The 16,264-nt window shown below is 35.3% G+C and overlaps 2 protein-coding genes across 2 annotated transcripts in view; both read right to left on the bottom strand.

Moving 5' to 3' along the window:
* The window catches only part of LOC110466551 (cation-dependent mannose-6-phosphate receptor-like), a 32,877-nt gene extending 29,139 nt beyond the window's left edge, over positions 1–3,738 (bottom strand). Inside the window, exon 1 of the mRNA XM_021523107.1 lies at positions 3,637–3,738. Within this exon, the coding sequence (XP_021378782.1) occupies positions 3,637–3,738 (102 nt within the window). The remainder of the gene's footprint in view (positions 1–3,636) is intronic.
* Positions 3,739–4,055: 317 nt separating this feature from the next.
* LOC110466575 lies at positions 4,056–15,649 on the bottom strand. The gene is made up of 7 exons (XM_021523157.1): positions 15,416–15,649; positions 10,459–10,561; positions 8,721–8,863; positions 6,572–6,659; positions 6,213–6,304; positions 5,274–5,400; positions 4,056–5,047 (listed from the first exon to the last, which is right to left on the bottom strand). Exons 1-7 carry the CDS (start codon positions 15,589–15,591, stop codon positions 4,988–4,990), a joined length of 789 nt encoding a protein of 262 aa, XP_021378832.1. The 5' UTR covers positions 15,592–15,649; the 3' UTR covers positions 4,056–4,987.
* Positions 15,650–16,264: the final 615 nt, after the last annotated feature.

The raw sequence follows: 16,264 nt of genomic DNA, 5'->3' as shown, positions 1-16,264 counted from the left end.
CCCCGAGCATCGACAGAGGAGAGAACAGAATACGCCGTGGCCATCACAACAGTAATCCCTTGGAGGGCCTCATGGCAAAATCAAACTAACCAGTCACTTATCCCTTCCTTTCGCATAAACCACTATATACTTATAGAAACACAAAGTAAACTCTTTCCGATACATGCCCATTAACATATTAAACTAAGTTCATCTGTGTTCAAACTCAGGCAAAGATACTAGCGAAGTTAATAGTTTTAAATATTTATTCATAACATAAACAGCGCTAGTATTTCTATCGATTCTATTTCAGCTTAACCGGCTATCCGGAAGAATACATGCACTGCACTAACTACTAGGGCAGTTATTTTCTCCTTTGAAAACTACAATAATGATTCCGTAACGTACTCCTTGCGCTATCTTTTGACCATTTGGCAACTTTTCGCTTCGTAGCTGACACGGTACAATACTTTTCTTTCGCTTACAAAGAAATGGTGTGCTATGCGCATGCGCTAGTAGAGGGAAATCCCTGAACAAAACGTTGGTCAGATAGGTAGAAATACCGATGATTATCTTAGATTTAATCATTTTTATGAATCTATTTCAGCCAAATCCGATCGTTATTTTCCATAGGGAGTCTCACTTGATAATTATGTGTATGTAGTTTTTGAAAAAAAGGCACAAAAAAGTTACTTCACAGTGATGCCCCTTAAACGCAATTTTAAAGCATCTTTTACACTTGTGATGTTACATAATAATTTCTCATTTATAATTTTACAAAATAGTTTTTTAATTAAAATTTGAAATCCTTGAAGGTTCGGGAAATCATACGTCTATGGTATCCCACTGCATGAGGCGACAAAGGTGGACCCCTTGCAGAATCGGGGGGGGGGGGGGGGGGGGGGGGGGGGGTTCGGCAGTGTCTTTCTAAGCACCCGTCTTCATATGACCCTAGCAGCTGCGAGGACTTTAACCACCTTACTCCTCCCTTAACACCCCTCCCCCCCAAAAAAACCACACCACCACAACAACATTTTTGAGAGAAGGATATTCATAACACCGATTCATCCACTGGTCATTATTTAGCTTTGTAGATGCCATTTTGAGATAAGGATATTTATAACACCCATTCATCCACAGGTCATTATTTAGTTTTGTAGGTGATAATGGTAACACTAACCATTTATTTCATATATATTCCAGGGTCAAGACGAATACGCATCTACTTATCCAGACGCAACGGAAACTGTTTTGAATTATATATTCAAGAACAAATTAGGCATCGACACCAAGGATCACTCAGTGTTGATAGAACGGTCTCTCCCATACGTACATCAGAACCAGGAGAAACTGATTGAAATTTCACAGGGCGTTGTTACCACTGAATAATGCAATGTTTTATTCAGCACAGGCCAAATGACCGGCCTTGTGATGGAGTTGGGAGCTGGAACCAGTTATTGTGTACCTATATAATATGATGGTTATCCTATCAAAGGTTTTGTGATGTCCTCTGAAGTGACCGGCAACAAACTCACCGAATTTTTCATGAATCTTCTTTCAAATGGAGGGAATTCGTTCACAACGGTTAGAGACCCAGTGCTAGTCGAGACGATGAAGGAAAATGTGTGTTCCGTCGCGCCAAACTTGTTTTCTGCATTATCAGACTCTCCAAATGTAGTATATAAACTCCCAGACGGAACTGATTTGAGCATAGGCAGAGAGCGGTACCAATGTGCAGAGACTATGTTTAGTCCAAATCGTATTCATTGTGTGACTAAAAGTATAGCAACGGTCCTTTGTGACTGTATTATAAAACTTGATCATGTACCACAAATATTGTAAAAATATCATGTTGTTGGGAGGAGGTTCAAAATTCACAAACTTGGGGGAGAGAGTCAAGATTGAAGTTGATAAATGTCTAAATGAAACATATGCCTCTCAGACTCTCGTAACTACGCCACCTGCGGGAATACACTCTTCCTGGCAAGGAGGGTCCATTTTGTGTTGTCATAGCAATTACAATGACGTGTCAATATCAGCCGAAGAGTACCAGGAACACGGAGCAAATATCAACAGCCTTAAATGTTTATTTTAGATCTAAGGGTTATTGATATATAATGATACATCAAACCATTTACTGCTGATTTGAAAAATGTGCATGCAGTTGAATTTTGACAAATGTTTTAAGTTAATATGTGTTTTGAAAAAAAAGGAATATTAAAAATAATATAAGGTGTATATATGTGGAACTCATATATATGACCCTCATGTTCGGCTGATGTGCTATTAACATCAGAAAAATGGAATATCTAAGAATAAATACACCCGCTAACGTTATTGGTTCACAAATAAATGGAATTGTAGAACTCCATAATTAAATTCCTGAATTCGGAAATACATTTGCTGCTATGTTACATTTCCCTACACAGTTGGTCCACTTTTGTCTTTTGAAACTATCAATTTTTTTTTAACTTTTTATACTAAAAAAATGGGACTTTTGTACATTAATCTGTTTCCATTTCATTTCGGCAATAGGAAGACTCGTATACATACATCTAAATTTTAATAGCAGTGAGTAGAACGTGTGCTTGACGAATATAAGATAAGACACGTGCGGATCTAGCATAATCATGGAAAAAACAAATTGATCTGTTTTGTATTGAACGTTTTGCTTTTAAGTGCATGGATACCAAAGAAATGGTGCATTTGTTGTATCCTCCATAGACGTTATATATGTATAGCCAATTAGTGATGTTTTTTCCTCGCTTTTGATGACATCTGTTTACCCATCCAGTGTTGCTTATACTGTTTCTATCATTGATGTGATATGCAAACCTACATGTCGGTGTTGTTCGTTATTGCCTGTACCATACTGGTATTTTGATCTATGTACCCTGTTATTGGTAGTTAAAATGTTCAAGTTATGCCTGTGGTGGAAATAATAATTGTTGAACTCCGTCTCAAGGCTTTCATTGTTAAACTTCAGTTTCTATATAAGTTAACCATACCTGCGTACAGATGCTAACAAATGACTAAGCTACGTATGCTTAAGTAGGATAAGCGGAAAATGTCAATATCCTATTTTATATTGTATACTGATGTACCACGTATCAGGCCAACCCGTAACGTATTCGTTTTTGCTGTAGTGATGTTATAGCTATTCGCTCTAAATGTAAAACGCTATATTGTGAATATCGGTAGATTTAAAAGCACTAATTTCCTGCATGATTTAAAACGGTCTGGATGTGAGTATGCTGATATTTACGTGTATAATAATAAAAGGTGTATGTGTGCAGTGACTTAAGTTCAGTACTCAATATCACCAGGGAAGTTGTGGTTGAGAAAAGCAATTTATTCATTTGCATCTGTTTTATTGTTGTAAAAACACGCTTTAGCTAGATTTAGAATAAAATCAGACCAAACGCTATAGGGAAACATAAAACTGAGAATTGCAAGCGGAATTTCGTTATGATTGCCCGAGTTTGGTAGTAAGGTATATTTGTTGTTTTATCAAATTGTTGACAAATCTGAACACCCTTCCATACCTCATGGAAACTCACGAAAGTCATAATGTTTTATATTCCAAATGTACATGTAGACGCTTACATATCTGATCACCTAATGTTTTCTATTTCACGTTCAGGCACGCTTATATACCTGATCACTTTCTTCCGCCGCCGTTTTTGTAGGAGCTTGTGATGCCTTTGCTAAATGCGACTGTTTTCTGTTGTTTCCTTGTCGTGTTGACTTCAAAGTCATATTTTATCCTTGTTTGTTGATGCCGTTATATCTTGGTTTTATTTCAATGTAATTTGTCACCAATGTGACTATCCGGAATAAGCTTTAACAGGTTGAATATTTTACCAAAGAATGAATGTTGCTTTTTCAAGAGATGTATGCTTTAACGTATTACCATTGCATTTTATTCCAAATTTCATTTTTACGGAGAAATTTCATTTTTTAATGTCTGCCTTTATAAGGAATAATTGTTTTGCAGTGTTTTGTAATGTGTATTAAAAACACTGAATAAGCAAATTAATTTGCTGTTGTAATTTTTTTTTTACTGAGTGTAATTACAATTAGTACAAATGTCAGTTCCAAAATCGGTAATAAGACAAAAGACACAAACCTCCAGAACTCTTATATAGTACCGTTAACGGTTTATTGACATCAATATTTGTTAATGAGTTATGCATTGAGTTGCTTTCAGTAAATATCGATATTTTATGTAAATGACAATCAGAAGCGATACATTTCATGAATCACGCTACATGGAAGTTTTAAGTTACATTGTACGATTTTGTCTTTGAATCGACTATTTTTAGTGATGGAACTTATGGGATTCTGTTACTAATATTGGTAAGGATATTGAGCATAGGGTGACAATTTTCATCTTCCGAACGGTGCTAAAGATAATCACAATGAACGATTAATGTGACGAATGCTTACAAATATACACGACATTTATTTTGGTCAGAATGTTATGTTTTCGCAACACCCAGGGCCATATAGAAATAGGAAACGCCACTGAAAAAAAGGATAGGTAGGAAGAAAGAAGAAAAGATAGAGGTCACAAGTATTGCTTGTAAGCAGCGGAGATCTTTTTTCGTCCCGTCAATGTCCCCTCAGCAGAAAACAGAAAAGCAAAAGGCCGAATGGGACGTTAAATCCCCACAAAATGAAAGTATCGGCGCTACGGTCAAAACAGCTGAGAAGTGTTGTTTTGCGTAATGGTGAAGATACACAAACGTTCAAAATTCACGGTGCAATATTGCTGTAACATTTACTGTTTGGAGATTCCCAGAAATAGTTTGATCACTGGGTGCATAACATTTCTTGTTACCGTCAACCCAGCCAACATTAGTACATTCTTACACACAACCTCAAATAGTTGTCCATGTGACAACTCAACAAAAACTTTTTGATGTCGACCAAAAATAGAATATAATGCACATTCATATTCTACAATACAACGGAAATAATCCACATTGTCTTCTATTTGTCAGTGTTAGATGTTTCTGTAAGTTGAAGACGTCCGTCCTCGTGTGAACACAAACAGAAAACCATCCTGAAACAGCAAAATCAAATTAGATTATATAGTGGACTACTAATGTATTAAACACGTACATCACTTACACTTTGCATATCGCTTAACATAAATCTTCTAAAAAATTACAGTTTTTGTTCATATTTTATTTGTCGACCCATTTAAGTATTCCCATGTTTACCTTGATAAGCCCGGGTAACATCCGCCATACAGAGACGTTCGGAATCCTCTCCACCCCAATGCTTACCTTAATAAGCCCGGGTAACATCCGCCATACAGAAACGTTCGGAATCCTCTCCACTCCAATGCTTTTCTTATAAATCACATTATAACTAACACCTCCAACCAGGTACAGCAAAACAATTGCAAGTGCTCTGGAACAATTCAACATTGATATTTCCGTTTTAGACAGTTTTGATGTATTGATTTTATTGGGTTAAGCGTCCTATTTACAACTAAGTTCAGGATTCTCAGTTTTGTGATACGTTTGGCGTTTTGTCATTTTAAGTCTCCCAAAGCCAAACTTCACTAAAATGGACGTTCGCAAAAACATAATACATTAAACAAAAGAAATGATGTAGAAAACATAAACAGCAAAAGACTTAGTTGTATGATATATTGTATTTTATAGAACATATCAACTGACTGTACAAAACTTTATATAGCATTTTTTTCATTGTCAATAAAATTGTCACGCATTATTTTCAAAATCAGCGCAATCAATCGTAATGATGCAGAGTAAAATTAATACTGATTGAATGCATACACATCCTTTAATTAAAAAAACCCACGATTACATTCAAAATAAGTCTTTGATTATTATTGAGAATGAACAATGACAGTCGCCTCTTTACAATATTAACAATCAAAGTAATTCAAGGGTGTGTCTCCATGTGGTGTTATGTATGCTTATTTATCTCCTTACGGTGGTGCGGATCTGAGGAGGTACATATTAAATATAAGGATAAACACGGTAACAACTTTAAATAAAAGTGTTTTAACTGCTCGTCTCCGAACTACCTTGTACATCCTGTAACAATCAACATCCTATTTTATATAATCAATAAATTATATCCCCATCCTATCACAGGTTCATTATGTTTAGGGGGGGGGCCTGCCGTGAAAACCAAATATGCATTGGAAATTTATAACCAATGAAACCAACGAAATATATTTTTGTACTTACGCCACACAAATAATTGTTCCCACAGAAAACACATTGTTGTCATCGTCTGTGGAGTCGCCGTAACAAGTGTATTTACTATGGAGCTCAAATTGCTGTTTAAACATGAAAGTATTCATGATAAATAACTATATATTTTGACACCGATCAAACTGACAAATATGTTATCTTCGTTCGATATGCTAAGTTACATTTAAATGTAATTATACCATACAATATTGAAAATATATAACAGCTAATCATCTTCCGACAGATCATATTCGATACGTACATGATACAATCAGGTTGAACCGTGATTACTTATATTTTGTATGCGTCCGATATTCACATACTTCGCTACTGATTTTAAAACATATACTTGCAAATCGACCACTTCCAGGATCCGACTCAAAGAGGGGCACGAACCCTCCTTCCTGCGACTGATCACAAATCAGGGCGATGTGAGAAGAGCTAGAACATCAGGGTTATAACATCATTATATCATATCCATTAATGGAAGTGAATGTCTGAATACGTTAACGGAGATAATGCATTTGCTGGATAACTCAAAATCAAATAAGAAATATTATGATCATAAATGTATCTTGCTCAGTTTATCTTCAAAAAGGGCACTAGGATTCAAAGGAGAAAACACTTTTTTTTAAGAAATTGATAAAGCTGTCAAATATTTCTGGTTTAAAAGATAATTTGGTGGTACACTGCCAATTTTTAATAACGTAATTCTTAACGTTGCACAAAATGCGATCTATAACGTTAAACCTCATTTAACCTCCGAATAAAGTGACATGCTGGACAACCTTAAATTTTAACGTTAATGTAATGTTGATTTTTTGTTTTACTTGTTATTAATGGTTTTTTTTTCAATTTATTGTTTTCAACTTCAAAATATAACACCAACATTATTAATAATTTTGAATAATGTTCAGATTACATCATCAATATTTTGTTAAGAATTTTCAAGGCTTAATACTGAATTCTGACACACTTGGATAATGGTACAAAAGTGCCCGAAATATTCCATCTATCCAAATATATATCTACATCCACCTAAGCATCTATCTAAAATCGACCAAATCATCTGCCTAGATTCTACCTGAACTTCAATGTGAAATTTACTACATATGTATTGAAACGTTCTGTCCAATACCATCTAAATATCTATATCAATCCAAGTTGAACATCCGTGTAAAATGATAACTGTGTCACCTCATCCTCGATACTCTAGGGGAAACACTAACTATTGCTCTCTGCATCCCTGTAATATGTCATAGCGAAATTGCAGGTCACGGTTAGCTATTTGATTGGTCTCAGGTAAAACAAACAGACCAATCGCTATACCTGATCTTTGAAGATTACAGCCGAACGACACCAGACTTCAAAGCCAGTCAATTTTACCGTTTGGCGACCGCGAGATTCCTTTGATGTACATCAAAGGATCAAACTAGTCTCCTTGTCTCATCCACAAGGTGACACACACTGCGCTTTCGATTTTGCTATGACATATTCCAGGGGTGCAGAGATCCAAAGTAAGGTGTATCTGGAGTATCGAGGATGACGCAAAATATTCATTCCCCGAACCTGCACGAGTTAAAACAGATGTCCATCTTAAATCAACCGAAAACCACATATACGCCTGATACAGCGAGGTGAAGTCTCCAGTCAGTTGTCAACTTTAAGGCATTAAGCCGTGGATAACCTTAGGTATGATATCAAGATAACTTGCTAGCCAACCCCCAAAAAACTATCACACAAACACGGCTACCAAAGAAATCCAAACGGAATTCTCCGACCTAAAGTTTCCAACATTAAGGACTTAAATAAATCAGGATGATTGATTGACGTACTATCAATAGCTAACGTCAGTCAAGGAGGACGTGCCTCTATGTGTGTTGTGAATGCGTGCATATGTACATTTTGCTGGAGGCAGGGCATGCTATTGCCTTCTTGTCATAGGACGGATCTGATGCAGACTTGATAATGATATCTCTCTGAAATACCATGGCGAAGGCACCCAGCACAGCATTCCACCCGGTCACATTATACTGACAAAGGGTAAATTGAGCACACATGACAGGTATGATGTCATCTCAACGCAAACAACCTTCATAATTATAACAAACAGATTTGGTCGCACACCCGATTGTAACAGCTATTGACGGTCAAGATCATCTAAGGACGTGTAGTTTTGATATGTAGTGTATGCATTCTGGAGGCGGTATGTGGGTGTATGTGTCTCCTCGCACGGGTGTGTTGCCGACTAAAGAGTACTACCTTCCAAAATACGATGCTTTAGGAAACCCACCCTGCCCGGTCAAATTACACTGTTGTATATTCGGGAGTTTGAAATAAGGAATGAAAAAGCAATTTAAAATGAAGAAGTTAGAACAAGGAGAACACATTAAAATTAGATAATCAAGCACTTTAATGTTAGAAATTCTTCATTAGATTGACGTAATAAAATGCAACAGAGATTATACATTATATAATAAGCCAGCACTACAATGATTTTACCGTTGAATTGTCGGTGTACCAGTTTCAATGTGTTGGTAGGACAACGACACCTGACCAGCATCGTTTGTGGAGAATACAGCTGTTTCAGTGGTTCCCAAATTGAAGTAGACGGCAATAGGCGGTGCCAGATGGATGTGACATACCTTCACAACGTGACAATAAACATGAATGTTATGAGAATGTACATATAGTCAACAAAAACTATTAATAAAAATCAAAAGTGTTTCAGTCTTCTGCAATTTATTTTACTGTACACCATTCTATCCATTCCGTCTTTGCGTATTGCAGAGTTATCTTCTCTTTGGAGCAGGTATTGATTGTTACGTCATTGGTTTGTGCGAGAAAATTACGTCGTTTTCTCAAAAAATGATGACGTTACTCTCACAAAAAAAGTGACGTAACAATCAATACCTGCTCCCAAGAGAAGATAACTCTGCAATACGCAAAGACGGAATTGTCGATTACATTGTAAATGGTTGATGTTCGGAAGGTTATCTTGATGTAACATAACATATTCCCATTAACAATATGTATACTTCCGACAATCCGGTAAAAGCTCTATCCTATGTTATTGTTATTAATTGAAAATCTATACGTTTCGATATCCTTTATCATAATAATTCCTTCTTCTGATTTGCTGCTTTTTGTTTCAATGTTAAAGGTAATTTACATAGAAATCATAATTAAAAGCGTATGCTTATCATACACTATGAACAAAGCAAGTTAAACATAACATTTCCTCAAGAACACACTTATGTATACAGCTATCTTAAATATGGTCAATTATAATGCTTAATAAGTTATATTTAAGTTCACAGGGTAAGATTTTGTTGATTTTTTTTTATCTCGGAATGTTGGGCTATTGGCGCCCAGAGTTTGTACCGTCTTCATTAGTTCCATGTTATATTGATTTGATTTCTCTTTTTTCTATCACCTGTTGGATTGAGTCAACAGTATCCAAATTGGATCAAAAATTCATTCTGCTTTGTACGACATTGTTCTGCTGAAATAAGTTGTCGTTTTACCTATTTACAAGCAGAGTACTGAATGCGTAACAAGGTGTACCTCATGTGAGATTAGTGAAAGACCTCTAAAGTAACTATTATATGAAATTGTTATAACCAGATTGAACTGCCCAAAGTCAGTATTTGCTGTCTGGTGGCTATCTTGTGGCTATCTGGTCAGTCTCAAAATGAAACATGCACTATGATGGACCAAGGATAACCGAAATATTAAATTAAGGAATCCCTTTAGTACCTACGATGCAGCATAGGACGTTTATCATTCCTGATCACGTGGGCCTCTATGTATGAACCCGTCTCAATGCTCGAACTCAATTTCACTGTTCAAGCCCAATTCCTTCTTCCAGTGATGAATTTATATAAATTACCCTTTTCTCGATGATTTGGAAGAATGTTAGAGAGTCGTAAAGCCAAATCCTGTTTTCAATGACTAGACTTAACTTTTTGATTGTGTCAAATTATTTCAGCTAGTTTTATGAAAGTTGGTTTGAGCACAGAATCCATGCTTTCAAGCTTGGGAAAGATTAATTTAATACGGGACGTTTTCAATGCTAATTATTCCATGTTTTCCTTTTTTGCTGTTGTTTGATAGATTATGAGTTTCAATTAAGGTTACAGTCTTTGGTGTAATACTCTCTTCGTATTTTTTATCACTAGTTTCTATACAATAAAGTATAAAACTGTTGATTATATAATCGACCATCTTATGTACTTACAGCGACACCCTGGCACGACGAGCCAGAAGGCTGTAGGAAGTCCATACACGGGTTCCAGGAAAACATGTCGTCACTGCCAGGACTTACAGGGACATCATAAAATCTAAAAAAGCAAACTTGTGAGAAAAATGTTGTTTGTGGCTGAAACAGTTATCTTTTCAAGCACAGCGATTTAATAATATCCATACACTACAATAGACACTTGTATATGTATGTAATCCAGTAATCCATCTATGGTGATTGAGATTGAAAAAAGATTGAATGTAAACAATCCCATATTTAACTTTTGATAGATTGTGAATTATAAATTGTCACGCTTTTGTATATAATAGAAAGGGCAATAGAACGTTGTCGATAAAAGCTCAGTCGCAAGCATACACTACCTTTTCCTTTCAATAAATGTTTGTTTGACCAGGCTCAGGCTAGGTCGAGTATCAAGGGAGACACCGCCAGAACGGGAGGTAGACAGGAATGATTGGAAACGAAAAATAACCCAAATACTTCAACAGGGCCACGGACCAATCTTGCAGTGGGATACAGCAGACTTATTCTTTCCACAAAGCTGCACGTGTTTCATTAAATGTAAACAAATCTGTGAAATGACTCACTTTCTTGTCTATGGCCTGCTCTATTGTCTGCACATCAACCCACATTACTTATCATTTACTTCTATCATAAGACATCCAATTAAAATCACTTTGGTACAGAAATTAGTCGACCAGGGTTTTCTTGACGCCATTTCCGGTTCCGATAAAAAAAATTCTCTGAATGCTGCGTCAGTCATGATAGTGACTTAAACTGTAGTCTCCTCCATGATGATTACGATATCTTGTCGTACCCTCGTCAAAAGGGAAAAGGAGGAGGCCTTGTTTTATTATATAATAAGAAAGTTGATGTTTCTGTTGTCAAGTTTGAATTAGACGCACTTCTATGGGTTAAAATCAGGCAATTAGCTGCCGTTAATATTTTTATTTGTTTTTCTTATATACCACATGTCAACAATGTATACAACACTTTGTACGAATACGATGTTTTCGATGTCATCGCAAATGATGTGGGGGTTTTCTCACAGTTTGGTACCGTCATTGTTGCCGGTGATCTAAATAGTAGAATTGGAACCTCAGTTTAATTCAAATTTTGTTTGACAATACATCGAAATACAGTTGACTACATAGAGTCAGATACCGTGTCAGGTCAACTCTCAATACGCTCTCAAATATTTTTGTATACGACAATGATACTGGTATGTCTAATCGTATATCTGATGATGTTATTGTTAATACTTTTGGTCGTAAACTGTTGCAATTGTGTAAAAGTACCGGCTTTCGGGTATGTGAAGGTAGATCGCCTGGTGATAACACGGGTAAATTTACTTTCTACAATCATTTTGGGTCAAGTGTAATTGATTATGTTCTCATACAAAAATATTCCTTTGGTATGATCACTGAATTTAATGTGCCTGATTTTAATGAATGGTCTGACCATGCGCCAATTGATTTTAAATGTAATATAACATTCAGTCCAATTGATGTACATGCAAGTGATGATAATCTTGTAAATAACGTTAAAAGTAATTTAATAATAAATGCATGTAAATGGAACGCTGATGAAGAAGCTCAAATGAATAGTAATTTAGATGAGAACATTAATTTATACATTATATTGTTAATGACATGCAGTCCTCTGTTGTCTCAGTAGATCACGGTATTGATCTTTTTTCATCTGTTATAAATGAAATATTTAGCACATGTTGTCAATCTTTTTCTACTCCACCATCTGACAGTAAATTAAAATATCGTGCCCATAAACCCTGGTGTGACGATAAATGTAGACGACTGTACAAATTGTATCGACGCAGTTTATTTTCTTTTAATTCCGATAGAACCCCTGTCAACAGGTTGTCTCTTGTCGAATCCAAGCGTAAGTATAAGCGCTGGTTAAACGTAAATAGTTTAGATCAGATTGAGACCGTTTAAGTTTGTTACGCAGAAAAAATCCTAAACTTTTTTTTATCAATATTTTAAGAAAAAGTCGGACTGTCCCACAAACCACTTGAATCTTGCAGACTTTTCCGAACATTTTAAAGCTGTAAGTAGTTGCCACGATGATGCTACAGATAATCCAAATATTTCAGACTCCGACAATTCACAGATTTATGACGAATAAGATTCTCCTATAACAGATAAGGAAGTAATGAGTGTTTTAAAAAGTGCTAAATTAGGTAAAGCTCCTGGAATTGATAACACTCTTAATGAATCTTTTGTCAATCATAAGGAGACATTTGCTCCTATTCCCTCAAAACTATTTAATGTTGTTTTTGATATGGGCGTCTTTCCTTCAATATGGTCCAAGGGTATCATTTTCACTTTGTTCAAAAAAGGTGATGCCAATGATACAAACAATTATAGAGGAATCACATTAGTAAGTTATTTATCTAAAATATTTACTACTGTTTAAACAATAGATTGCTAGATTGATCTAAGGATTACAACATCGTCTCTGATGCCCAATTCGGATTTAAACCTGGTTTTGGAACTAATGATGCTATTTTTGCTTTACATGGTATAATTAAGAAAATGCTTTCTAATTATCGTAAGTTTTAATGCTCTTTTGTTAACTATCGTAAGGCCTTCGATAATGTGAATAGAAATAAAAAATAAAAAAATAAACTTTTTCATAATGGAATCAGAAAAAAATCCTGTGCTAGATATAAGTCTGAATTGTCTGAATTTTGTTCGTGCTCACGAGGCTTGATGCAAGGGGAGGAATTATCTCCCTTCCTTTACTCCATGTGTGTCAATGATTTTGAAAATGAACTTATTAATACTTCCTGTGACGCTTTATTCTTAAGAGAGATTTCTCTGTTCTCCTTATGCATACAGATGCTACTGTCCTTTTCTCAGAATCTGCCTCTGGCTTGCAGAAAATGTTAGACTCCTTAAAACAATATAGCGACAAATGGCAATTGACAGTCAATATGGAGAAAACAAAAATTGTTGTATTTCGTAAAGGCGGAAGATTACGAGCTGGCGAAAATGTTTACTTTAATGGCATTGAAATATAAATTGTTGATATACTTAATTACCTTGGTGTACCGCTCAACTTTAATGGTAAATTACAAAAACTCAAGTTACTATTGCTGAACAAGGTCGTAAATGTATGCATAATGCGTTCAGAATTTGTAACAATTTGTCCCTCAATGAAGAATCTAAACTTAATGTTTTGATGTCTAATGTTTCCTCCATTCTTAATTACGGTTGCGAACATGGGGTTTCAATGTTGCGGACAAAGTAGAAAAAGCGCATGTTGATTTTCTAAAAACAATTCTGAATGTACGCCATCTTTTATGGAATATTAGGAATTAGGACGTCTGCCTTTGCATATCATCAGGAAGTGTCGAATAATCAAATATTGGTTGAAACTAATTAAATGCGACAATTGTGTTCTTAAGTCAGTTAATGAAGATATGGATGAATGTAATCACAGAAACTGTAATTGGCGTTGTCAAGTTAGAAAATTATTATTGTCTTCTGGTTTTCGTAATGTCTGGTTAACTCATTGTGTTGATAATGAAAGGGTATTTTTACATTGTTCCAAGCAGCGTTTGACAGATGATTTTATTCAAACAAGGAATGAATTTGTTGAAAGATCATCCAAATGTTATTTGTATACATTTCTGATAGATAGCTTTATGTTACAATTTTATCTAACTAAGTCTATTCCAGATGCGTATCTTAAGCTTATTTCGAAATTACGACTTTCATCGCATCGGTTATATGTAGAAGACGGTCGGTATCGTAATATTCCGAGGGCGAATAGGTTATGTCGTTATTGTAATCAAAACCAGGTAGAGGACGAGTTCCATTTTGTACTGATTTGTCCACTCCATGTTGATAATCGTAAAAAAATCATTCAAAAGTATTACTGAAGCCGTCCATCTTCTTAAATACTTGTCCAGCTGCTATCTGTACGTAACAGAAAAGAGCTGTGTAATCTAGGAGAGTATCTGCAATCAAGTTGGTTAGACCGGTCTAGATTCCAACCTTAGGTTATTGTGTTTGTTCTCACTCTGATTGATAATATATGAGTACTTGTTTATTTCCAGGTTTACACATATTGTTTTGTCCATCCCCTGAGTACACCTCTGTATTGTATGCCTGTTTTTTGTTTTTGTAATTAACATATTCTTTATGGAGCCCCGGTTGATATTATGCTAATAAAATGATGTCAACTCATCTGTTTTCCGATAGTCACGGTACACTTAGGTGAGGTAATTTTACAAGAGCTGTCCATCTTCCGATAATTCCTTTATCTTGTACTTTATAATAATTTAAAGAATTATACTTTCCATGTATAGGTACTAAATATATATGCAATGTACAAGATTATGCTTCATTAATGATTTTATAATTATTTGGTATTTCATATCACTGATGTATCTGTGTATGCTTATGAGCCGTTAGGCTTCAAATTGAATACACAATATAATACAATACTTCTTAAGATCATCGGAGTTGCCAACTTGGTGTAATACACGTTGCTATAGGTTAAGATCGGAGTAGAACGAACGCTCACCAAATTCAAAAGCTAGACATTACAACGTTAGGCGTTTGGAAAATTGGGAATTAACGTCCCTGCAACAGTCATGGCCATTAAATACGAGCACCTGTCTACTGCTCAATCCCTAACCTTCACTATGTATTGGTTTACTCTGCGTTATTTTGAAAAGTAACGTATCATTTTGTCATATTACTTGTTGCAGTTTCCGATTTATTTCTGTTAAATAATTTAGAGGTTCTTTTTAATCATCTGGGGCATATTTGTTACATTATAATTACTCAGTGTTAAATTTTTTCAGAGATATATGAATTGAAAAACATTCCTAACAAATCGTTCAAACATTAATTTTACAGTCAAATACTAAATCATAAGTTATATACAGTTCATATATACGTACCTCGGGCTGTTTACATCGTTACTCGATAACGGCGATAGGTCTATCTTTCTTCCGTCAGAAAACTGACACGAGCACGAATTGACCTGCACACATTCATCTGCGGTAATACTCCCATCCTCAGATATTACTAAACACAAAACAAAACACAGAAACGTTCGCGTCAACGGATTCTCCATAATACCAGTTTCATAAATATTACTTGCATAAATCCCAAATTATCAATATCTATAAATACATATTTAATGTATCACATTCATCTACACGAAGCTGATTGATAACAATTTGAAACTGATAACTACCCAGATAAATAGAATAGGGCAAGTTATCGGTTGTCTATAAACAATTAGCCGTCATAATGATATATCTAACGTTTATATAGGAAAGTTGCATATATATCTGCGTAAGATAATATTTAGCTTGTTCATTGTACTGCGTATATATTTCCATCCCTCAGTACCACTGATGCATTTAAGACCTAATTGGGAGAAACGGCACTATGGTGCAGACTAAAACACGTTAAGGTAAAGGGTACCAATGACTTAAACTTTATGACAATCACTGTCAATTTTGTAAAATAATAATCCTTACGGAATATTTCATAAAATCGCATTTTACAACGCATTTTACAGAACTGAATTAGTTCGGAATTTGAATGTTTAAAAAAAAACACACAAACAAGGGATCGCACTCAAAACCTTTATATTACAACGCCTACACCTTACCAATACCGCCATACAGGAATCACACAAGCACAGCATCAAAATGAGTGTCCAAAGTAAAGACAACAATTAAAAAGAAAAAAACCCAGTACGATGCAGTCTGAGTCGACTAAGTGTAACCTGCGAAATC

This window comes from Mizuhopecten yessoensis, unplaced genomic scaffold (assembly GCF_002113885.1).
Source record: "Mizuhopecten yessoensis strain PY_sf001 unplaced genomic scaffold, ASM211388v2 scaffold11137, whole genome shotgun sequence".
NCBI lineage: Eukaryota > Metazoa > Mollusca > Bivalvia > Pectinida > Pectinidae > Mizuhopecten > Mizuhopecten yessoensis.
This window is presented reverse-complemented; position numbering and strand designations above follow the sequence as displayed.